The sequence below is a fragment of the Zalophus californianus genome, chromosome 3, assembly GCF_009762305.2.
Source record: "Zalophus californianus isolate mZalCal1 chromosome 3, mZalCal1.pri.v2, whole genome shotgun sequence".
Classification (NCBI taxonomy): domain Eukaryota; kingdom Metazoa; phylum Chordata; class Mammalia; order Carnivora; family Otariidae; genus Zalophus; species Zalophus californianus.
In genome coordinates, this window is record NC_045597.1 from 180,849,307 (window position 1) to 180,873,999 (window position 24,693).

The window sequence follows — 24,693 nt, forward strand, 5'->3', positions numbered from 1 at the left end:
GTGATTCATCACTTACACACAATGCCCAGGGCTTATCACAAGTGCGCCCCTTAGTCCCCATCACCATCTAGCCCCTCCCCCACCCACCTGCCTCCCGCCACCTCTTGTAGTTTCTTGGTTATGAGTCTCTTATAGTTTGCTTCCCTTTCTTTTTTTCCTTCCCATATATTCATCTGTTTTTTTTTCTTAAATTCCACATACGAGTGAAATCATACACTATTTGTCTTCCTCTGACTGACTTATTTTGCTTAGCCTAATACACTCTAGCTCCATCCATGTCATTGCAAATAGCAAGATTTCATTCTTTTTGATGGCCGAGTAATATTGTTATATATATACACATATGTATGTATATGTGTGTATGTTATAAAATATTCCAATATATATAATATATACATACACATATGCACATCTTCTTTACCCATTCATCAGCTGATGGGTATTTATTTTTACAATAAAATAAGCTAGGGAAGAGAAAAAGTTATTAAGAAAATCATAAGGAAAAGAAAATATATTTATAGTACCATACTGTAAAAAATCCACATATAAGTGGGCCTGCATAGTCCAAAGCCATGTTGTTCAAGAGTCAACTGTACTTGCTGTTTTAAGCCACTGAATTTTGAAGTGGTTTGTTTCATAGTAATAACTAAATGACACAATGCTATCTGGTCCAAAAACAGAATACCTTTTTTATTTTAAAGATTTTATTTATTTACTTGACAGAGCGCACACAAGCAGGGGGAGCGGCAGTCAGAGGGAGAGGGAGAAGCAGACTCCCCGCTGAGAGAGAGTCCCACACAGGAACTCGATCCCAGGACCCCGGGATCACGACCTGAGCCGAAGGCAGACGCTTAACCCACTGAGCCACCCAGGCGCCCCTAGAATACCTTTAAGAATACTTAGGAGGTGCCTAAGTAGCTCAGTTGTTGGGCATCTGCTTTCAGCTCAGGTCATGATCCCAGGGTCCTGGGATCGAGCCCTGCATCGGGCTCCCTGCTCTGCGGGAAGCCTGCTTCTCCCTCTCCCACTCGCCCTGCTTGTGTTCCCTCTCTCGCTGTGTCTCTCTGTCAAATAAATAAAATCTTAAAAAAAAAAAAAAAGAATACTAGGATTCCGACCTTAAAATAAAGAAAAAATAGCATATGGCATTTACTGAGTGTCAAGGATTTAAAAGCACTGAATAAACAAATAAGCCCACTTTAACTTTGAACTGAAATACAGGATCCTCACTTTGCACAGATGCCGATTTGAATGCCAAGAAACTAAAGTAGTTACTGTAAAGCATAAATGAAGTTATTACTCTTAATTAAATATTATTCAATATTTTTCATCCCACCAAGGATCAAAATTCTGCGTGTTCTTTTACCTTACTACAGTAGATACATGAAAAGCAGACTAAAAACCACAGGTCTGGTAAAGAATGAAGTCTTTATCCAGCAAGTCTAGTCTATGATCTTCTCAAAGATATGCCTGATGATCAGAATAGGTAGAGAATCTCCTTTCATTTCTTCTAGTCCCTTTGACTCCTTCAAAGAGCTGGTTAAAAGCAAGTTAAAAATGTAGGAAATCACTAAGTCTATAAAGCCTCATCTGCTTAAGCTAGAAAGAGGAGGAACGAAGATAGATTCCAAGCATGGTTCTTCTTGTGAAAAGCACTGGCTCTCAAACCAAAAGACATCTCGTGGGAGTACAGATTAATACCATTTTTAAACCTAAAACTCCATGAGACCACACATCTGGATTCAATACATTTTATTTTCCAGTATGATTACCTTGAAAATCATGCCCATACTTTGATAAATAGATTCAAAAAGCACACCAGTGCTTTGGTAAAATCACAAGGCCAAATTCTGTCTTGCCTGACACATCAGCATTTCTAAAACCAGATCTTTTCTTTTTTTTTTTAAGTAGGCTCCGCGCCCAGCGTGGGGCCCAATACATGGCTTGAACTCATGACCCTGAGATCAACACCTGAGCTAAAATCAAGAGTTGGACGCCCAACCGACCGAGCCACCCAGGCGCCCCTTTTTAAATTTCTCAAAAAACACCCTAATTATCCCCAAACAGCTAAATGAAAGCAATTCAACCATTTTTACATTATAAACTGATATGCCAGGATTACTCAACCAACTAAAGACAAAATACAGAGGATAGCATATGTTACAAATTAAGCCCAAGGCCTGATTCTTTTAAACTCTTACAATAGTTAAATTTGAGGAAATCTGATTTTCTAGTCACCCTTAGGGCTGCTGATACTATTTCATATCTGGATAAATCACCAAACATTTCTGTTACCTTCAGCAAAGGATATTTTTTCCGACTCTAACTACTTCCAGGGGCTACAGACATGGTGTAATTCTGGGAGCCTCGGTGCTTTCTCTAACATTAGGATGTTAGCCTACGCGAGAAAGAAAAGGACATGGTCATCAGTGCAATCTGCTTTTATCAAATAAATAGCAGTTTCCTTTCAGCCAAGTCTCATGAACCCTGCCCTCTTCATTCCTGCTACAGAAAGAAGCCTTTCTCCTTTGGTAACAAAGGGGGGAAACACTAGATTTTTATTGAATTGACTAAATGGAAAGGCAGGGAAACCAGCCTCTTTTTACCGAGGAGAATTAGATCAGCTAAGAAAAATGTAAATTTCCATCTCCTTCTACAGTCAGGGAAGGAATTCTGAACAGCTTCAACGGCCCATGATGATGACTCTCGGACTCCTGATTTTGTCACAGGCAGATTTTTATCCCAAGAGGAAGGCCACTTATGTGGCATGTCCAACAGCTCCTAAATGAGGAATGCCTCTCCAGAAGCCAGATGGATGGTTTTCTACCTGCAGATGTTTTCTTTTCTTACTTGAGGAACCATTCCTGCTGTTACCTGTTCACTGTTAGCATCAAAATGATTTTTTGTGACCTCCGTGCTACTAAGGCGGCTAAAAGCCATCAGAACCTCTAGGAGCAGGAGCAATCCAGGCAGGATGCCGTCAACGTAGGGTCCATGCAACACTTTCCTAACTTACCAAAAAAAGGGTCAAACTCTAACCATAGCCTACATGTCTCAAAACACAAGGTTAAACTAACCCCCAAAAAGCAGAGTTTGAGGCAGTAAGGAAGAGTAGCCTCATTTCCAATTCTGTTCCATGCTTCTTTCTTCCTACCAGGTCTGCCTATTGAGTCCCTCAACCAACACTTGAGAGACCACTGTACCACCTGCTTTCCTTCTGGGAGTCTGGACTTTTGGCAAGCGCGAGGCAGAGTACCAGCCCCCAGTAAAAGCGGTGGGTACAGAGTCTCTAATGAGCCCCCTGGTAGACAGTATTTTACACATGTGGTCATAACTCAATGCTGGAGGAATGGAGCACTTCTTGAGTGACTCTCCACAGGGCAAGGGCTCACGGAAGCTCATGCTGCTTTCCTCCGGACTTCACCCCCTACCTTTCCTGTCACCGATTCTGTCTGTGTCCCTTCGCTGTAGTAAGTCAGGGCCATGCATACGATTGTATGTTGGCAGTCCTCCGAACGAATCACTGAACTGAGGGGTGGTCTTGGGGCCCCTGAACACAGCAGGGCAAAGATTTTATAATGGAAAACTCATGACTGATATGACTTGTGACCAATATGGAAATGATGAGAAGACGCAACTCAAAGACAGTTACAAGAACTTAGGTTTGTAAGTGACTCCCAAAATGGTTATTGTTCTACTTCATACAGAAATTTTTTTTTATTTACATACACACACATACGCAAAGCAGACATCTTTAGCTTCTGATGAGATTAAAATAATTCCATGGGAAATAATAATAGCCAACACATACACAGGGCTTTCCCTGTGTTGGGCACTGTTCAATGCACTTTGAATCTTAATTAATCCAAGTCTCACAAAACCCTGAGGTAGGTACTGTCCCCATTTTGCAGATGAGAAAACTATGGCACAGAAAGAATATGCAACCTGCCCAAGGTCACATGGCTAGGATTCAAGCTCAGGCATTCTGGATCCAGAATCTGCTCTCGACTATGCCATAAAAAGAAAGTGATCCTCACAATGAAGGGCCACTCTAACAACAGAGAAATAAAAGCTTCTTGCCTTCTCACTTCTTCGTTTTATTTTCTAACACAAATCAAAGAGTCTACTTTTAGGCGCTGCGTGACAACAAAAACACAGCAGTTAATACCCCGGGTTTCAGTAAAAGCCAACAGCTTCCAGCTATGCCAGGTTTTCTCCTAAGCATTACACTTAAAAATCAAGTTGTTGATTCAAAATTGCTTCCACGTGAACAGTTAGTGTGTATATATAATTTTTCCCTCAAACTATCTTAATATGCTTAGAAATGTCTGAAAGGAAACAAGTATATCAGAGTAAATAGCTGGTATAACAGCAGCAAGAAAAGCAGATGCTACCCAAATATGTTAAACGTTGGATTTCTCTAACTATTACTGTTTACCAGTCTAAGTGCAACATCCTACAATATTCCAAACACATGAGATTTGCCTTTGTTTGACTTTTGCCAGGCAACTGAGTTCCTCACAGTAATCAACCGTGGCCTCCAGGCCCCTGACGCAACAGCGTAAGCACACTCATCCTCCAACTGTCTTCCAAAAATGAAGACGGCAGGACTGCAGCCTGATTTCTAAGGCCTTCTCATAAAGTTTTTTCTTTTAAAAATTCCATCCTTCTGCTTACTCTCATTAAATTTTTGGTGCAGTCCACAGGGGAAAAAAAAAAGTTCAAAAGGCAAACGTGTCCAGGGAATGGTTTTCTCTCGGTCTCACCACGGTTCAGTTCTGTTTGGAAAGCTGAGTCTCATTTTCTGTTCCCACTATCAGGAAAATGATTGCTGTAGTTCTTACCACTCAGGTTAGTACTTTTATTTTTACAGTTTCCTGATCAGAAAGGCAGTCTGACTTTATTGATTCAAGAATTTTTTTTTTTTAAGCTTTACAAAAGTAGCATTTTTGGCATGCTGAAAAATGCCAGTTCCCAAATTCAGGCAACTGCAAACTAAAGTTAAAAACACAAATTCAGGTCTAGTGTAACAAAAGAGTTTGGGGTAATTATGACTCTAACAAAATCTACATGAATGCACACAAGAGAGTAGCTGCCATTTTCTGTTAACCCCTTGTGGCACAGGAACTCCGACGATTTCAGATCAGACCCCTAAGCTCACGGCCCAAACCATTCCCAGTGACTCCAGGTACGACGGTATTAGGCTCGGTATTCTACATGGGTTTAATATTCTTTGAGGGGATTGTGTGTATTTAGATTTGTCGTACACGGTTTGGTTTTAATGGGAAATCGATGAGAACATATAAATAACTCCAGGCAAATATATCCCGGAAACTGACAGAAAAGAAGACAAAGTGTTCGCTCCCAGTGGGCCTACAAAGGCAAGCACCATGACAAGTTACTCTTGTAGAAAGTGGTTCTCAAAGTGGGGTTCCTGGACCAACAGCATCAGCATCAACATCTCTGGGAACTTGGAAGAAATGCAAACTCTCAGGCCCCACCCCAGCCTCACTGAATCAGAATCTGATACATGCTCAAGTTTGAGAACCATTGTCTAGAGAGACCAGATAAATAAGTACATGTAGCCTAAACCAGGGTGTCTCAACCATGGTGCTACTGATATCTGGAGCTGGTAATTCTTTTTGTGAGGTTCTTAGCGTACTGTGGATTATAGGATGCTGAGCAGCATCTCTGGCCTCTACCCACTAGATGCCAGCAATACCTTCCTATAGTCGTGACAACCAAAATGTCGCCAGATACTGCCAAATTGCACTAGGGGCCAAAGTCACCCCTCCTGGAGAACCACTGGCCTAGTTTAGAAAAATGGACACTAACTTCAGGTGACCCTCTCACCTTTCACTTTCCTCTCAAAATGCTCTGAAGCCAGTTCTTGCTGCTTTTAGCTTTCATTAAATGAATTACCTTCAGCTGGAGCTTACTTTAAATGTTAAAAGTTACTGTTCTGAGCATTAAAGCAGAAGTTATATAGAAAACGTACAAGCTTTGTTTTTTTTAAAACAAAACAAAACAAAACAAAACCCTGAAAACTAAAAGAAGGAAGGATAACTAAATCATAGCAAAAGGCAGAATCCTAGCATTTTACACTTGCTGCCAGAACAGTCCATCGTTGACGGATACTGCCTGCATTTGGTTTCTCCAAATGTGCAGCAAACCTGGATGCATGGCAGAAAGAACTAGAGCCTCTGAATCAGACCTGGGTTCAAATCTTAATCCAGTCACTTACTAGCTATGAGGCCTTGGGGCGTGACTTCAGTATCCTTCGTGCCTCCCTTTCCTAAACCCTCAAAGGCCCACTGCAGTAGGATGCATACACCCACCGTCAGTTCCAAACACCCACAGTGGGGCCTGGGGACAGCACCTGCAGTTACACGCACCGCTGCTTCTGCAGGAAAACGCAGGAGCACTCAGGCTGCACCGGGTAAATAAAGATTACAAACAGTCTTGTCTCTTCAGGGCAAGTTTTAGCACCAAAGAGTTTTCAGGCCCAGTTTACAAACAAACGAACAAACTAACCAACCCACCTTTGACTTTTAGAATACATTTAATTTTGGAGCTACTACTGATAAGGGAAGTGACTGTACCCCCCCCCCCCCCACCTCACGGGGGGAAGTGAGGACTGGATGCAGCCCGTACATAGGTCCAATTCTCTACGGATAGAGAGAAGGGACTTTTAGAAGTTTTGCTGTTGTTATTTCCAAAGTATAGAATTCTGATCATGTCACTGGCTTTGAAATCTTTGATGGTTCCTCACTACCTGCAAACTAAAGTCCAATTTCTAAGAGTGGTGCACAAGAAAGGCCCTTCCAGAACTGGACACTAGGCCCTCCAGCTCTCAGGACTCTTTCCTGCCATGGCCACTCATATACCCTTTGCTCTGGTCACCTAGAAATAACTGTGGTCCTCTATTGCTCCTGCTCTTTCGATCTGCCTGGTGCAGGGCTGTGCACCCTCCTTCCTTCACACAGCCCACTCCTCTATCCAGTGACATCTCCTAAGGATTTCCTTGAACCCTGGCCCTCAAGGACACACTTTCCTCTGTGTCTCCCCAACACCCTGGAAGCTGAGGGCACAGAGCCATCCCTTCACCAGTCTGCCCAGCCCTTTGGAAACAGATTTTGACGTCACTGTCTTTCTATCCCACAGATCCAGCCCACAGTCTCTAATAAATGCTTGTTTGATGAATAAGGGTGGTCAGTATTCTGTTTCCTTAATATGCTGGTCCTACCAGGTCAAGGGCCATAAAAATCAATGAATCAGAAGTCAGGAGGGCAGCTGCTGTGACTTTTGATCCGTGTTGTATTCCCTGAGCCTGGCACTCAGTAGGTACAGTATTCTAAAACTATGAATAAATGAATACATGAATGTATGAATGAGTGAATGATTGAAGAGTATGACACGTATCTATGACATGTAAAGGTGCACCACCACATCCAACAACAACAAAAACCCATAGCCACGTGCTTTCATAAATCCCATAAAGTAAGGCATCTGCTCAAAAATGTCCTACCTTCAAGGAAGCTCCAGGGGCCTGAAACACACATTAGAAACACAAGGCTCCAACCCTCACCTGGTCCGGTCATCAGTAAGGGCCCTGTTGTGCCCCAGTGAAAAAGTGAGCTGATCTAAGGCTCCCCCAGAACATTTCAGTCCCAGAGCAGCTAAGTAATCACTTTCCATAAAACATTTATCAGCCCTGCTCCTGGCCAGTTATCTCAAATATTCAGCAATTTACCCAACATGCATGAGTCACAGATATTTTACCGAATAAGATAGCTAAGTTTTATAAAATGTTGTCTGCATCTAAGTTCATATCATGCAAATATCATTATTGTGTCCTTTGCCTTTTTTTTTCCCACATTCCCTTCTTCTCCCTGTGGCTCATGCACCCCCTTCTCCCTTTCCCTTACTGCTTCTGCACACCAACGCCCAGGTCCTTCCAATCGCTCCCCACCTCCTTTGAGGTCAGCTACATGCAAATGAACTGGAGAGACTACTGCCTGCTCACAATAAACTGACTCAAAAGCGAAATATATGGGGGCTTCAGGTTTTGTTCCCAATGAGGACAGGCCGTCAATGGTACTTCGAAAGCTATGACTACAAAAGGCTGGACTGCGCTGTCAGCTCAAAGGGGACAGCAAGTACCACCTTCCAGAGGCCTTTATAACTTCTGGAATATCACCATTTAAGATCACTCATTGTAGCAAGGAAACACAATTTCACTCAGCAAACATCAGTCATTTCCTCCAAATTCCCACCGTAAAGCCACAAACCTTTTAAACGTTTAGGGTTTTAAAAACACTAAAGTTTTAAAACAAATAATATCTCTTCAATCCAATCACACAGCCTTGGGCCGACCAATGAGCTGGAAAGAGACTTTAGGTGCATAAAGACATGCTTTAGCTATGAGTTTAATTCTTTATGGCAAGTGATACTGGTTTTCCGTTAACGGTGGAAGTTAATTTTTTCTTCGAAACAGAAGCACCTAACCTTTTCAAAAATAAGTCTCTTTTACGAAAAAACAAAGCAAAACAACAACTATGTAGTAAATAAGAGTTCAGACGGTTCTAGCAGCCGTAAAAAAAAATAACTGATCTAGGGAGCCGGTGTTGTGCGAAAAGAGTTGTCAACGCCAGAGTAAAGCAGAAGTAAGAGAGCGAAAGCCCCCGGAGGTCTGTTGAGAGCGGGGAATCCCTGGCACCAGGACCCGCGCAGTGCTCCCCGCTCCAAGGTTTGGAACTGACCGCGGAGGGCCAAGCACCCCCGCCCCCATCCCACAGAGGTCGCGACGCTTTCGAGGAGCAAGCAAAACCCCACAAAGGAGGGCAGGGACGGGGGTCCCGGGCTGGAAGGGGCGCGGTGGGACTGGGGTTGCCAGACTGGACGGGGCCAGGATCCCGAGTTAGACAGGCGCGGTGGGGGTCACCGACTGGAGGGGCTCCAGGAACGGGGTCCCCCCGCTGGAGGGGAGGGTCCGGAGTCCCGGGCTGGAAGGGGGGAGCAAACCGGGCTAGGGTGGCGCGGTGGGGGTTCCTGACCGAAGGGGCGCACTGGGACGGGGGTCCCCGGCGGGAAGGACGCAGTAGGACCGCGGCGCGGTCCGGAGGGGCGCGGTGGGACCAGGGTCCCGAGCTAGAGGGTGAAGGTCCGGGACTGGAGGGGCGCGGCGGGATGCCGGGGGCCGAGGACGCCCCCACGCGGAGCGGGACGAGGCCGCCGATCCCACCGCCCGCACACCCCGCCGCCTGCGGGAGTACGGGCCGCCCCCGTCGCGCCTCGGCCGGCGCACCACCCGCCAGCCCTACCTGTCCTCGCTGGCCGTGATGACGCCGTCCTCCTTGGGGATGAGCAGCGCGGCCGTGACGGCGTCCTGGTGCCCCTCGATCTTGCTCAGCAGCACCGGACGGCTGCTCTGCGGCCTGGAGTGAATCTCGGCCGCCATGTTCGCGCGGCGGCGGCGGCGGCGGCGGCGGCGGCGGCGGCGGCGGCGTGGGCCTCCCCGGCGGGCGGCCCATCAGCTGACGGCCGGGCGGGCGGGGACGCGCCGGTTCTGCTCCGGCTCCCGGGGCCGCGTGGGCGCCGCGCCGCCGTAAGCTCCCGAGTGCTGCCGCCCGCACCCGTATTGCCTAGGGAAGTCGCACAGCAAAAAACTCCGAGCCCGGAAAAGGGTCCCAGAGGGCGTCTGCCGCGGACTGGAAAAGTGATAAAGGTTGAAAAGTGATGGCATTTACCCAGGAATGGATTGAGCCGTTGGAGGGGACGAGGAATTGTCCCCCAAACCAGAGCCTTCTGGAAATAATACTACTACATTGTGTTTATTCTAAGAAGCCATTGTTTGGAAGACGTTCCAAGATGTTGGAAGTGTGAAAAATATAGTGCAGTTTAAAATCTTTGAAAGACAGTGACACTCATTGAGTGGTGACTATATACAAGGCACTATCCCAATTTCTTTACACGGATTGTCTTAGTTAATGCTGATAACAACTTTAAGAGATGGAGAGATAAGTGCTTTTGTATTCTCATTGTGGAGATGAGAAAACTGGACCACAGAGATATTCAATCACTTGCTTAAGGTCGCACAGCTATTAGAGAAAAGCAGCTCTAGAACTCCAGGAGCTGGCTTGGTACTATGAGCCAGGCATCTGCGTTGCTGGGAGCTGGCCCGGTGCTCACAGCTGGTTCTTGCGGAACATAAACATTAGACAATGCCACTCCATAATCCTATATAAACGCAGCAAAACATGAAATTGTTCAAGCCACAAAAATGAACAAACATCCCTCTATTCTGGCGAATAAGTGACTCCTCTTTGTTTACCAATTACAGCTTTGGCTTCTGCCTAGTTTTCCTCCCTCTAGACAAAATTAAAATCTCCAATCATAGACTTATCCCCACTTCCTGACAGCATCCAGTCCAGTCCAGAGGAAAGCCGTTCTTCCTAAAACCCTCCCTAAAATCACCTAATACAAAACTAAATCCCACAATAAGTTATTTCAATCACCAATGCCCCATAGTTCCCATGATATGCCTTCTCCTCCCAATAAGCAACCAACCCAACATGTTTAACTATGAGTGTGTTCCTGGTGGCTTTTGGCTGGAGCACATCAGTAGCTATTAAGTTAAAGGGTCATGATGGGGACCCAGAAAATCATTGACTCCAGAGACCTCCCCTCTCTAACCCACACTCCCCCTCCAACACACACTGTATTATTCTGACTCATTAATTGCAGAATTCCAATAGAGGATGTACTGTATACACAGGGCTATCCAGCACTTAAAATGTGACTAGTCCAAATTGAGTTATGGTATGAGTGCAAAATACACACCGAATTTGAAAGACTTAGTACAAAACAAAACAAAACAAAAAGATGTTTCATTAATAATTTTCATATTGATTACATATTGAAATGATAAAATTTAGATATACTGAGTTAGATATTTTAAAAATTAATGTTACCTGTTTCTCATTATTTTTTAATATAGCTAATGAATTTTAAATTACACAGGTGTTTCACATAACAGTCATTCGTGGACTTTATTCAACAAACATGTATTATACACCTACTAAGGACCATATGCTGACAAGATGAATAAGACATGGTTCTTGCAAGGCTTTTACAGTGTGATGACTAGACAGGCCACTGAATGATGTTTTCAAACAACAAATATTTATTGAGTGCCTGCTATGAGCCAGGCATCATTCTAAATGCAGCTATGCTCCAAAGACACAAAAATCGCTCGTCCATTAGAACATATATTCCAGTGAAAGAACCAGATAACAAAATAAATAACTAAATTACATAGTATATTAGAAGGTGTTAAGTGCTGTGAAAAAAATAAGACCATGAAGGGCGATAGGGAAGACAGAGGATATTGCAATTTTAAACAGGATGGTGTGGAAGATTTCAAGACGCACTACATAGATCTGCCTTCATAGAAGGGAGGCGGTCAGCAGACACTCTTGGCTTTCAGCTCCTTCAGGGTCTGCTTCGTCTGCAGAGAGCCACCATGGCTCAGCCATGCCCTTCGTGGGGCAGCCCAAATTCAGTAACTAAATGAGAGAGGAATATAAAGTCCTGGCCATGTCCGTCTGGTGCGGGACATGCTGATAGAGCTCTCTCCCGGATTGGATGAGGATTCGTCAGGCCTGTACTGCAGCTGACTTTTCCTGCCTAATCCTGTTACATCTGCCTCTCTTCACAGCTGTGGATTCCTAATAAATATCCTGCACCCCAATCTCTGTCTCAGCATCTGGTTCCAAAGAATGCAGGCTGAGGGAGGACCTCACAGAGAAGGTGACATTTGAGCCAAGAAGGAGAATAGGGAGTAAGCCATGTAGAAGTATAGAGGAAATCCTCTCCTGGAAAGGGAACCGCGAGTGCTAAGGCCCTAAGGTGAGAACCTGCCTGGGGTTTTCTGGGGCTGGCAGGGCAGCCAATGTGACTGGGGCAGAGTGAGTGAGGAGTACAGAGAGACGAGGAAGAAGGGTCACCAGACAGACCATGTCGAGCCCTGAGGCCATGGTAAGGACTTTCGCTTTTACTTTAAATGAGATGGGAAGTCAGTGGAGGATTTTGAGGGCAGAAAACTTCCTTAATCTGCCTTCAGTCTTAAAAGGTAAGGGTGTCATTTGGGAGGCTAATAAAATAAGGCAGTTGAGAGATGATGATAGTTTAGCACAGAGTGCAGGTGGTGAGAAGGCAGCAGAGTCTAGACATTTCTGGAAGGTGGAGCCAATGAGCTTTGTTGGATGTGGGGTATGAAAGAAAGAGAAGTCAGGATTTGTGGGATGACCAGCTGGAGGAATGGAGCTGCCCTTTGACCAATCTGGGGAAGGTGTTTGGCCAAGAAGACAGGGAGTTCAGGTTTGGATGTATGAAGCTTGAAGTGCCAGTAGATGCCCAGGTGCAGGAGTTTTGTATACACTACTAAAGAGCAGAAAGGCCTGTACTGAACACATAACTTTGGGATCTGAAGGGATGTAAATGAAGTGCACCAGGCCGCCCTGGGTCCTAGAGCCACGTAGTCCCCTTAGCATATGTTTATTGAATAAATAAACAAATTCATGATTGAATTTTAAAAACTGGTTAATTCCTCAACTCTGTGAGTTAGTGGTAAAAACTCCCCGAGACCCTACAGTTTTGGTTCCGTAAATAAGGCTCTCGTTGTATTTACTGAGAAACTCTCAATACAGAGACACCTCATTTTAACATAATATTATTTGCTTCAACTAGATTATTAGATTATTCCTCCCTATAAATGGACTATTACAGAAATAACAGTTCCCTGTGCTGTCTTCTAATCTATTTATTTGATGAATGTTCAATGAATTTTTTTAACATGCAGTGTAAATTAATGAAACACAAAGACCAATCATGATCTTCTCTCATCCCTTCTTAGAGAATTTGCTTCACCCAGAAATCCATCAGCTTGTTTTATGGTATGTGCTAAGCCACCATTTCCTCTCTCCCTCTCCAAAGAGAATCCTTTTCTAGGCTAGGATGAACCATTCCGACAATAGTTAAGAACAGATTTTATTCAGGAACTATTGCAATAAGGGAAAAGAGACCTCTCTATAGAACTGAGCTCAATTCCAAATACAGCATGGACCAGGGGAAACTTATAGCCATGGGGGCTGGGAGGTGTCTATGAACATTGAACTAAGTGGAAATATCATGGGTAAGGGTGGGGGGCAGGAGTCTAGCTAAACCAACTTGACAGGATTCTTCTGAAGGCAGGCCACCTGGGGATAGCGGTGGGTGATGAATTTGATTAGACATTAAGGGTAATCAGATATTGAAGGTGGGGGATCCTTTCTAAACTGACTTAGGATTCTTGCTGAAAGTGGGCTATGCAGGCCTGACAGACACCAAAGCCTAGGGTCGAAGCCTCTTTGAAAAGAGGGCTTAGGGGAGCCTGACTCAAGTTTGGTCAAGGGGAGAAATCTTTGCCAGAGCCTAACATTAGAGATTCTTGAGCTAAGTAGTAACATGCCTGGGTCTGTGTTTCAGGGAGATGGATGAAGATGAACCATGTCTAGGGAAGAGAGGAAGGTGCAAGATGTATTTGGAGGCCTGGCAAGGAGGTAAGGATTGCCATCAGGTAGCCACTGTGGAAATAAATTGAAAAAGGACTTGGCACCTGGATAAAAGTGGGTTTTTGTGGAAATAGGAATAATGGAAGACATAGGAGCCCAAACTTGGGTAACTATGGGGGGACACTGATGCCATGAACAAGTAGAGAGATCAACAGTAAGAGGTGACTTTTGAGGTCTAGATGTTCAGCATGCAACTCAAAATGGAAATTCAAAGAAGTCTTCCTTTGTGAATTAGTATTAGATCAAAACATTTATATTAACAGTTTGGTAGGAAAGTTTCCACCAAAGAGTGGAAGATAAAGGGGAAAAAAAGACTTATAATTCCACTGTTCTCATTTTTATGTATTTTTTTTCCAGTCTCTTTTTTTGCAGGGGGGGGACGCTTTAAAAAGTTTGTACTGTTAGAAATTTAAATTTTGGTTAAGTCAATATCCCTTAGTCTAGGGCTCCTGAAAAGAAGGCTTCTGGAGACATGTTGGGTAAATATTTGCTCCTAAATAGTGGCTGGATTGATGTTCTATAACTCTTAAGACGAAATACATATTGACAATGTGTTTTCTTTAGACTGAGAGTGAAACAGGTTTTTACGCTAATGAGAAAGCAAAGAACAAGAAAGCAACTGAGGGTGAAGCAAGTTCTTCCACACATTTCCGGATCCAAAGGTCCCACAGTCCTGACTCACCCCAGAGTAATCCCTAGGTGGGCAGGAAACAGAGCTCACGCATGCGCAGTAAAACTCAACAGCAGCCGCCCCCCCCCCCCTACCCGCTACTAGTCCCGCCCCCCGCGTACTAGTCCCGCCCCGGCCTCGCTCAGTTCGCCCACTTCCGGGGGGGACTGGGTTACCGCGCCACTGGTCCGACTTTCTTCCTTCCGTCCTCCATTGCTTTTTTTTTTTTTTTTTTTTTTTCCCCTGTAATGGCATCCGGCCTGGGGAGACTGCTTTTGCTGGGGCCTCGCCGCCTCCTGGCGCCGGCCGCCCCGACTCCCGTCCCGCCAGTTCGGGGCGTGAAGAAGGGATTCCGCGCCGCCTTCCGCTTCCAGAAGGAGTTAGAGCGGTGGCGTCTGCTCCGGTGCCCGCCGCCGCCCGTGCGCCGGTAGGAGCCGCCTCGGAAGGGGTCGGGGTGGGGGTCGAGGACCCGGCGGCGGCTGGGAGGGTTGCTCCTCGCTAAAGCGCGCCTGGCTTGAGCTTAGGAGGTTTGCGGTAGAGACACCGGTGGAACTTGGACGCGTGGGCACAGGGAATAGATTTCTGCCTCGGGGTGGAACACGGGTCTACCCCCGACGCCTGGGAACTCTTATTTAGAGCCTATCAGCTGAGTTTTGAGAAATGAGGCCTGCTGAGGCTAACCTTTATGTGGGCTTGGGGTTGCAGTCTCTCTGTTGTAATGGCTGAGAATTCTTGGGAAAGAGAGATAAGAGGGGAGAAAGCATTCCACAGCATCGCAAGAGCAAAATTAAGTATATGCAACTATCAGTCCGTTTGCCAGAATAAAAGGAAAACAGTTGAGCTTTAGGTTTTTTGCCCCAGTTAATCTTGTTTCTTCTTAATCTTGTTCCAGTAGTGTCTGGCGGTAGCTTGGCAAAGAAGTCCAGTAGTCTGGCAGAGAAAGACATCTTTATAGCTCCACATGAGATCTACTATACCTGAGGTCTTGAATCTTTTTCTCTAATAATGTGACTCTGACTACTTGTAGTCGTGGCGATGTAAAATAGATGCATCTCATTCTTTTGACTCCATTCGTAGGCATTTGAGTTCCATATTATTGCTGTTATAACCGATGGAAGAGTGATTAGCTTTGAAGTTATTACTCCTTGGGAAATTTAGTATGAAACTTTGATAGCTACTTTAATATTACCCCCCAAAATTGAACCAATTTATACATCTGTCCTTAGGAATATACTTGTTCATATTCCTATACTCTTTCAAAACAATATTATTTTCCTAATAGGCAGAAAATAGTATCTCTTAATTCACGTTTCTTTGATTATTGTGAGGTTAGTCACTTTTGGCTTTTATAGTTGGAAGAAACTAAGGATTATATAGGTTAACATACATTTTATGACTTACAACCAGGATCTTTATATTTTCCTATCCATTTTTACTTAAAAGGGTTTTATTTGGATTTATTGTCTCTTTTTAAAAAGACCTTTTAGCCATTCTTGGGAATGATTACGAACTTTTAATCTACTTGTAATGATACTAGATTATTTAGATGCTAACTTAAATGGGTGTTTTTAACACTTAATAAAATAAGAGATAAATATAGCGTACTTCTTGTTTAGAGCTTGAACCTGTGAAATTATAACTCCTATTTCATACCTAGGTATAAAGCATAATTCCATGGTTATAGCAGAAGTAAAGAATCTAAAAGGTAGGGTAATGGCTTAGTCTCTGATGTTGAAGAACTTTAATGTGGCAGTTGGCTCAAAGGGAAAATGAATCCACCAGTGAATATAGCAAAGAACCGCAAGTTATCATCTGACTTAAATTTTAACTTTGAGAAAATCAAACCGTGGTGTTAAAGTGAAACTCAGTCTTTTTTAATTTCCTTTACATAATCAATAAAATTGTATGACAATTAAAGTTTTTGTGTTATTGTAACGTCTTGTTCTTTTTACCATCTCTTACTGTCTTCTGTTTTTCATTTTCAGTTCAGAGAAGCCCAACTGGGATTACCATGCTGAAATACAAGCATTTGGACATCGGTTACAGGAAACCTTTTCCTTAGATCTTCTCAAAACTGCATTTGTTAATAGCTGCTATATTAAAAGTGAGGAGGCCAAGCGCCAAAACCTTGGAATAGAGAAAGAAGCTGTTCTTCTGAATCTTAAAGATAATCAAGAACTCTCTGAACAAGGGACATCTTTTTCAAAAACTTGTCTCACACAGTTTTTTGAGGATGCACACCCAGACTTGCCTACTGAAGGCATTAAAAGTCTTGTTGACTTTCTCACCGGTGAGGAAGTGGTGTGTCACGTGGCCAGAAACTTGGCTGTGGAGCAGTTGACACTGAGTGCAGAATTTCCAGTCCCCCCGCCTGTTTTACAGCAGACTTTCTTTGCAGTGATTGGAGCCCTGCTACAGAGCAGTGGCCCTGAGAGGACCGCTCTTTTCATCAGGGTAGGTAATGCTTAATTGCACACGCTGGGACCTGCTTGAGGTGGAAAGAACGAAAACTTTTTTTGTAATTCGTTTCTTTGTTATATGATCTTAGAAGGTGATCTGTGAATTTTTCTCAGAAAGCTTCTTTTTTTAAGATTTATTTATTTATTTGGGAGAGAGAGCAAGCACATGCATGTGTGCACATGGGGGCAGGCAGAGGGAGTGGAAGAGAGTCCTAAGCAGACTGCGCCAAGTGTGGAGCCTGGTGCAGAGCCCGATCTCACGACCCTGATATTACAACCTGAACCAAAACCAAGAGTTGGAGGCTTAACCGACTGCACCACCCGGGCACCCCCATATGTGCATTTTAGAAACATACTTCATACTATCTCCCTGTTCTGGGAAATGGGATTAGAATATTCAAGCTCCACTCCCACTGAAAGTTCTAATAATAAACTATTAGGACCAGAAACCTATAGGGAAAAAAATAGGCATATGTGATCACCAAAAAAATCTAGATTTCTTTTTATATTCCTACCAATACCTTAGGCATTCAAATTGTTTTTCCTTCACCCTACAGTTGGTTATTCTATATTGCAAATAATCCAGGGATTCATTCATAGGTGTAAGTAACCATGTGTCTCATAAGGCAACTATATCTGTACATTAAAAGATTGAAAATCCCCTAATGAGGACTTAATAAATTAAAAAAAATTTTTTTTAATTCAGTATAATTAATATACAGTGTTATATTAGTTTCAGGTGATAAATATTTTTTATTAACAAAACTGAACTAGAGTTCTAGTGCTTGGGCAAGTGTTATAATGAAATTAACTATTTTGTGAACTGTTATTTTTCTTTTTAACATTCTCCCCTCATGTCCCCATTTACCCATCCTTTATTTTATACTGTGTTTGTTAACACAAGTTAATTGCAATATATTGTGAAAATTCATGTTCCCATATTTTCTGTCAACATTGGTAATGTTTTTTATTGGCATATGAATTCTGCTTTGAATGTTCATAATTTTTCCATTTTCTTAGTCTTACAAATTGAAAATATTATCAAGTCTTAAAGAGTTTTAAAAGACAATGTGAAATTATTTAAATGATTTTTTTTAAATCATGAATTTCAATAGTGAAGTACTATTATCTGGAGGCCCATAGTACTTTTTTTATAGGAGTTTCTGCCAGAAGTTACTACTATTTATTCATGAATTCATTTGTTTTAAAAATATTTTTCTTACTGATAAAAGCATATTTCTTAGTTATAAGATTTTACCTTCAACTATGAATTTTGGGTTTTTTTTTCAAGTTTTTATTTAAATTCCATTTAGTTAACATTTAGTGTAATATTAGTTTCAGGAGTAGAATTTAGTGATTTATCACTTACATATAACACATACTGCCCATCACAACAAGTGTACTCCTTAATACCCATCACCCATTTAACCTACCCCCTTGCCTAACTCCCCTCCAGCAGCCCTGTTAACTCTCTGTAGTTAAAGAGTCTGTTTTACGGTTTGCCTCTCTCTTTTCCCCCCCAAGTTCATCTGTTTTTCATTTCTTAAATTACACATATGAGTGAAATCATTTTGTATTTCTTTTTCTGACTTATTTTGCTTAACATAATACTCTCTGGCTCCATCCATGTGATTGCAAATGGCAAGATTTCATTCTTTTTTATGGCTGAGTAATATTCCATTGTGTGTGTGTGTGTATACCACTTTATTCATCAGTTGATGGACATTTGGGCTCTTTCCATAATTTGGCTACTGTTGATGATACTATAAATGTTGGGATGCATGTGTCCCTTCGAATCAGTATTTTTGGTTTGGTTAAATACCTAGTAGTGTAATTGCTAAATCATGGGGTAGTTCTATTTTTAACTTTTTGAGGAACTTCCAAACTGTTCTCCAGAGTGGCCGCACCAGTTTGCATTCCCACCAACAGTGGGAATCCTCGCCAACTTCTGTTGTTTCCTGTGTTGTTAATTTTAGCCATTCTGAATGTTGAGAGGTGGTATCTCATAGTTTTGATTTGTATTTCCTTGATGATGGGTAATGTTGAGCATATTTTCATGTGTCTGTTGGCCTTCATGTGTCTGTATGTCTTCTCTGGAAAAATGCCTATTCATGTGTTCTGCCCATTTCTTAACTGGATTATTTGTTTTTTGTGTGTTGAGTTTGATAAGTTCGTTATAGATTCTGGATGCTAACCCTTTTCAGATATGTCATTTGCAAGTATCTTCTCCCATTCTGAAGGTTGCCTTTTAGTTTTGTTGATTGTTTCCTTTGTTGTGCAGAAGCTTTTTGTCTTGATGAAGTCCCAGTAGTTCATTTTTGCTTTTGTTTCCCTTGCCTCCGGAGATGTGTCTAGTAAGAAGTTGCTATAGCCTATGTCGAGGTTGCTGCCTGTGTTCTGTTCTAGGATTTTGATGGTTTCCTGTCTCACATTTAGGTCTTTCATCCATTTTGAATTTATTTTTGTGGATGGTGTAAGAAAGTGGTCCAGTTTCATTCTTTCACATATTGCTGTCCAGTTTTCCTAACACCATTTGTTGAAGAAACCATCTTTTTTCCAGTGGATATTCTTTTCCTGCTTTGTTGAAGATGAGTTGACCATATAGTTGTTGGTCCATTTCTGAGTTTTCTATTCTGTTCCATGGATCTGTGTGTGTTTTTGTGCCAGTACCATGCTGTTGTGTTTTTTTTTTTAAGTTATTTATGTGTTTATTTCATTAATATTTTATTTTTGGGATGGGGAGGGGCAGCGGGGAGAAAGATAATCTCTTTTTTTTAATATTTTATTTATTTATTTGACAGAGACACAGCGAGAGAGGGAACACAAGCAGGGGGAGTGGGAGAGGGAGAAGCAGGCTTCCCGCAGGGCAGGGAGCCCGATGCGGGGCTCGATCCCAGGACCCTGGGATCATGACCCGAGCCGAAGGCACACGCCCAACCACTGAGCCACCCAGGCGCCCCTAAAAGAGAGATAATCTTAAGCAGGCTCCACGCCCAGCAAAGAGCCTGACACTGGGCTTGATCTCACAATCCTGAGATCATGACCTGAGCTGAAATCAAGAGTTGGATGCTTAACCCACTGTGCCACCCAGGTGCCCCAGTACCATACTGTCTTGATCACTACAGCTTTGTAATATAACTTGACATCCAGAATTGTGATGCCTCCAGTTTTGCTTTTCTTTTTCAAAATTGCTTTGGCTATTTGGGGTCTTTTGTGGTTCCATATAAATTTTAGGATTGTTCTGTGAAAAATGCTGGTGGTATTTTGATAGGAATTGCATTGAATATAGATTGTTTTGGGTAGTAGAGACATTTTAACAGTATTTGATCTTCCAATCCATGAACATAGAATGTTTTTCCATTTCTTTGTGTCATCTTCAATTTCTTTCATAAGTGTTCTGTAGTTTTCAGAGTACAGATCTTTTAACTCTTTGGTAAGCTTATTCCTAGATCGTCTTACGGGTTTTGGTGCAGTTGTAAATGGGATCTATCTCTTGATTTCTCTTTCGCTCCTTCATTATTGGTATGTAAAAATGCAACAGATTTCTGGACGTTGATTTTGTGTCCTGAGACTTTACTGAACTCGTTTATCAGTTCTAGCAACTTTTTGGTGGAATCTTTTGAGTACTCTTGCCAGTGTATCATGTCATCTGCAACAACTATGATTTTTGTAATAAAACTTACATGAAAAACTGTATGGACATGAAAAGGAATAATATTGTCTTTTTCAATCCCCATTAAGTTTTTAAATTCTGTTAAAAGTGTACTTTGAATATGGTCCTTATTTTTTTTATATGGCTTTAAATGTATAAATTGTATTTTTATATGCAGGACTTCTTAATTACTCAGATGACTGGAAAAGAACTCTTTGAGATTTGGAAGATAATAAATCCCATGGGGCTACTGGTAGAAGAACTGAAGAAAAGGAATATTTCAGCTCCTGAATCTAGACTTACCAGGCAGTCTGGAAGCACCACAGCTTTGCCTGTGTTTTTTGTTGGCTTATACTGGTTAGTAAAATTTTATTTATTTTTTATTTATTTATATTTACTTATTTATTTATTTGAAAGATTTTATGGTTAGTAAAATTTTAATCTTGACTTCATAGCATTGATTGGAAGCTTTAACAACTGACCTTTCACAATTCCTTAATATAAGCTCTAATTGCATTAGCAGATTTAAAAAAATCTCATTCCCATGATTATCTATGTACTGCTTCCTTTTCTGCTGGTCAGTCTTAGGGGAAGGTAAATAATCTGTGGTTTGATAGTAGTAGCTTTTGTTAACCAACTATACATTGTAGAATCCATTCATTTCAATGAGTGAGAATTTCCTGTTAACCTAAACATTTCTGTAGACAAATAAAAGTTCTGATTCATTAAGTGTTAGAGATTTATCCCTAATCCACACTTGTAACAGCTTCAGCTGAGCCTAGGACTGGAAAAGGAAGGGCTTAGTTAGTTGTCCATCAAAATATATAAATCAGCCCACATTGAGACTGTTTTAGTTTTTTGTTAGTAAACAGTTGGCTTGCCTCACACTGATTGAATATTTAAGAAACGTGGTTAAAATTTAGGTCAGTATTTTTCTGATCTTTATATGATGTAGGATTTTATAGGTTAAAGGCAATGGAAGGACATCACAAAGGAGAAAATAGACAATGTTATAAAACGTTTCAACTTCAGTTTTAATTGAAATGCAAAGCAAAATAACGAGGTACTCTTTTGCTTATTAGCTTGGTTAGTCTTAAACACATCCTTTATCTGCAGTTCATATATTCCTAATAGAAGAAAAGAGTGGTATAGTATTTCTGTCAGTAATTTTGACCAAATGCCAAGAGTCTTTAAATTCTTCATGTCCTTTGATTTGGTATTCTCACTTTGGGTGTGTGTCTCCAGGTTACATCAAAAATGTGTAAACAAAGATGTTCATTTGTTCACTCTTTGTACCCCATACCCAGAACAGTTTTTAGGACGTGGTAGTCAGTAAACAGTTGTTGAACTAATAGCATTTTTTCAGTTAGAAAATTAGAAATAACTTTGGTATCCAGTAAGAGGGAAATAATAAATGCACATGACAGAACATAGTACATCTAGGACTGGTGATGTTGGTAAGGATTTTTAGTGACTTACGGAAATTTTGAAGAATGCTCTCTTATTTTTAAATGAAGCAGTTTGCCCTATTACTAACAGTGGTTGTCACTGGGTAGTAGAATTATTTAATTTTTCCTAGATTTTACATAATGGTATTTTAAAAAATGATCAGTGATACACTAAGACCATCACTGGACTAGAAACATGATATACATCTTGTGCTTTTTGAAATTCACTTAGATGATTTTCTCTATTCCATACCATTACAGATATGTATGTGTAGAATTATTACTGTGAAGTTTAACCTATATGATTAATTTTGTTTCATTTCAGATTACTGCCACGGAAAATGATTCTTAGCACATTCCTTCCATATTGGTTTTTTTTTTTTCCTGTGTAGTTTTGCTCATTTTTCTTTAATTTGATTCTATTCTTCCTTGGCTTTCAAGTCAACTTATATTAAATCTGAGCTACTAAGTGAAGTTGCTGTTTATGAGATTTTCAGAGATGCTTCTTTTAGTTGGATAGGTAAAGTTTGGGGTCAGGAAATTTCTTGGAAGTACTTAAATGTAATTGAGAAGTAGCACATCCATACCACACTTGTTCAGTGCACATCCTTTCCTCCCTGTGGGAACAGTTTTACATTTTTGGAGAAGAGTTTGCTAGTTATTGTAATAGAAATATCATTAAAACAGGAATACCCATTTTTGTTTAATTTGGCTTTACTTAGAACACCGATAACCTTAAGTGTTCACTGCTACCTCAGTATCTTCTGGGAATAAGAGCGGATTATAATATATAAAATAATGTTTTAGGGCGCCTGGGTGGCTCAGTTGGTTAAGCGACTGCCTTCGGCTCAGGTCATGATCCTGGAGTCCTGGGATCAAGTCCCACATCGGTCTCCCTGCCCAGCAGGGAGTCTGCTTCTCCCTCTGACCCTCTTCCGTCTCGTGCTCTCTGGCTCTCATTCTCTCTCTCTCAAATAAATAAATAAAATCTTTAAAAAAAAAATGTAAATCTTAGCAAGTTTTAAAGATCTAAAGCTCTTAATTTAAAATACAGAACTGATTTCTCGTTTATTTTAAAGTTTAGATGAGAAACCAGAAAGGCACAATTTTTTTCCATAAAATTTTTCCTCATATCACAGATTTAAGATGAATTAAATATAATGTAGTTATAGTTTCCATGAATATTTTTAATAGTTTCAGGCTTTATATTATAGCAAGATTTTTATATATTCTTTAAATTCTTCCATCAACAACAATAACAGAACAAACCCATACTTACTTGGATGTGCCTTGGTTTTTTGATTTGAAAAATATTGGACCTAGTGAGTTTATATTTCTATGGAAATGTAAGTATTTCTTTTCTAACTATATATAATGAATTTGCAACAAAACTAGTTAATTTTCAAAAGATACTATATCCAAAGCTCTTGTGTTACTTCTGGTAGATATCATTGCCAAAACAAGATATAGAAACCATAACCCATTTGTGGACTGTGTCTTATCACGGGTAATTTCAGACTACTCTTGGTTTTTTTCTAGTGATAAGAAGTTGATTGCAGAAGGACCTGGGGAAACAGTGCTGGTTGCAGAAGAAGAAGCGGCTCGAGTGGCACTTAGGAAACTCTATGGGTTCACTGAGAACAGACGGCCCTGGGACTATTCCAAGCCCAAAGAGAATTTAAGAGCAGAAAAGGCTATCACTGCCAGCTAACCTGCCAAAATTGTGGCAACCTGAAATTTGTGAGCCAGAGAATGAGATAAATGTCAAAGATGTTCAAAGCTGGACATTTTTCAAATTGTAAAGAAATAGGTCTTATTTCTCATAATGAGTTCCTAAAATTAAACAGATATTTATCAGGTCATTGAGTTTTTTCTTTTTCTTTTTTGTTTTGTCAAAAGTCTTTTTTTTGGATGTTTTTCCAGTAAGTTTTTTCTAAAGTCCTTGATTTTATTATTTTATTTAACATGTATAGTTAGGTCTATTTTATTCCCGGCTAGCTTTGAGGTATCACCATAATTTACATATGTGTTTTACGTGAACTTTCATACCAGTAAAAAAGTCACTCTTTCTCTAAAGATTTTATTGTAGTTTAATTTGATATACCCAGGTTGGTGAACTTTGTCCCTTTAATAGGATTTTAGCTAAAATAGTAATAGCTCTTAACCTTTAGAAATGTAAAAGTGCAGTTTATCACAGTTAGATGGGTATTTACATGACCCCTAGATTCTGTCTAGGTTTGAAATTCTGTATACTAATTCATCTCATAGTTATTCAATTTCTATAAAACAAATAACAAAAAAGATAAAGTTTATGCTTTTAAAAGAAAGTCACAAGCAGCTAACTGAAAAATATATATCAATCTTAATGGAAAAATAAGGCATATATTTATCAATTTAGTATTCCATAATCATAATCATAGCCACTGTGTACCAAACACTGTTTTAAGTATTTTACTGTAACATTCAGTTTCTAGAGGACAGACCTTAAGAGTATGTCCTTCTGGTTCTTCAGTCGTGTTGAATTCAGTAATCCTCCAACTGCAAATTCTTTGTGTCTTTGTTTCTTTTTAGCTCTTTGGCAATAGTGGTAGTTTTTAGTTTGAATTTGTCAGTAGTCACTCTCAGGCGTTAACAAGAAAAGTGGGACTTGGGAGTTGAGAATAGAAATGTTAAAACTGACAGCACTGGGACGCCTAGGTGGTTCAGTCGGTTAAGCATCTGCCTTCGGCTCAGGTCGTGATCCCAGGGTTCTGGGATCGAGTCCCACATCAGGCTCATTGCTCAGTGGGGAGCCTGCTTCTCCCTCTGCCTGCCGCTCATCCTGCTCTCTCTCTCTCTAACGAATAAATGG

The 24,693-nt window shown here is 41.2% G+C and overlaps 2 protein-coding genes across 4 annotated transcripts in view; one reads left to right on the forward strand and one right to left on the reverse strand.

Annotated features, from left to right (window-relative positions):
* Positions 1 to 9,568, reverse strand: part of WDFY1 (WD repeat and FYVE domain containing 1) — a 47,916-nt gene extending 38,348 nt beyond the window's left edge. The window contains exon 1 of one of the 2 annotated variants that reach the window (XM_027589344.2): positions 9,324 to 9,564. In XM_027589344.2, coding sequence (XP_027445145.1) covers positions 9,324 to 9,460 — 137 coding nt within the window. In that variant the 5' untranslated portion in view covers positions 9,461 to 9,564. Of the gene's footprint in view, positions 1 to 9,323 lie in introns of both variants that reach the window. The other variant, XM_027589345.2, reaches the window with a different exon arrangement.
* A 4,908-nt stretch (positions 9,569 to 14,476) lies between these two features.
* MRPL44 (mitochondrial ribosomal protein L44) lies at positions 14,477 to 23,701 on the forward strand. Of its 2 annotated transcripts, none has more exons than XM_027591167.2 (4): positions 14,477 to 14,710; positions 16,269 to 16,737; positions 20,573 to 20,751; positions 23,382 to 23,701. In XM_027591167.2, exons 1-4 carry the CDS (start codon positions 14,532 to 14,534, stop codon positions 23,551 to 23,553), a joined length of 999 nt encoding a protein of 332 aa, XP_027446968.1. In that variant the 5' UTR covers positions 14,477 to 14,531; the 3' UTR covers positions 23,554 to 23,701. The 2 variants fall into 2 exon arrangements, with proteins under 2 accessions (XP_027446968.1, XP_027446969.1); XM_027591168.2 differs by lacking the exon at positions 23,382 to 23,701 and adding an exon at positions 22,168 to 22,738.
* Positions 23,702 to 24,693: the final 992 nt, after the last annotated feature.

Bases quoted from the DNA above. Each gene is read 5' to 3' on its own strand.
- MRPL44 (XM_027591167.2), top strand. From the start codon at position 14,532: ATGGCATCCGGCCTGGGGAGACTGCTTTTGCTGGGGCCTCGCCGCCTC. The intron at 14,711-16,268 runs GTAGGAGCCGCC...TTTCATTTTCAG, and splicing joins CCGCCGCCGCCCGTGCGCCG to TTCAGAGAAGCCCAACTGGG. The intron at 20,752-23,381 runs GTTAGTAAAATT...GTTTTTTTCTAG, and splicing joins TTTTTTGTTGGCTTATACTG to TGATAAGAAGTTGATTGCAG.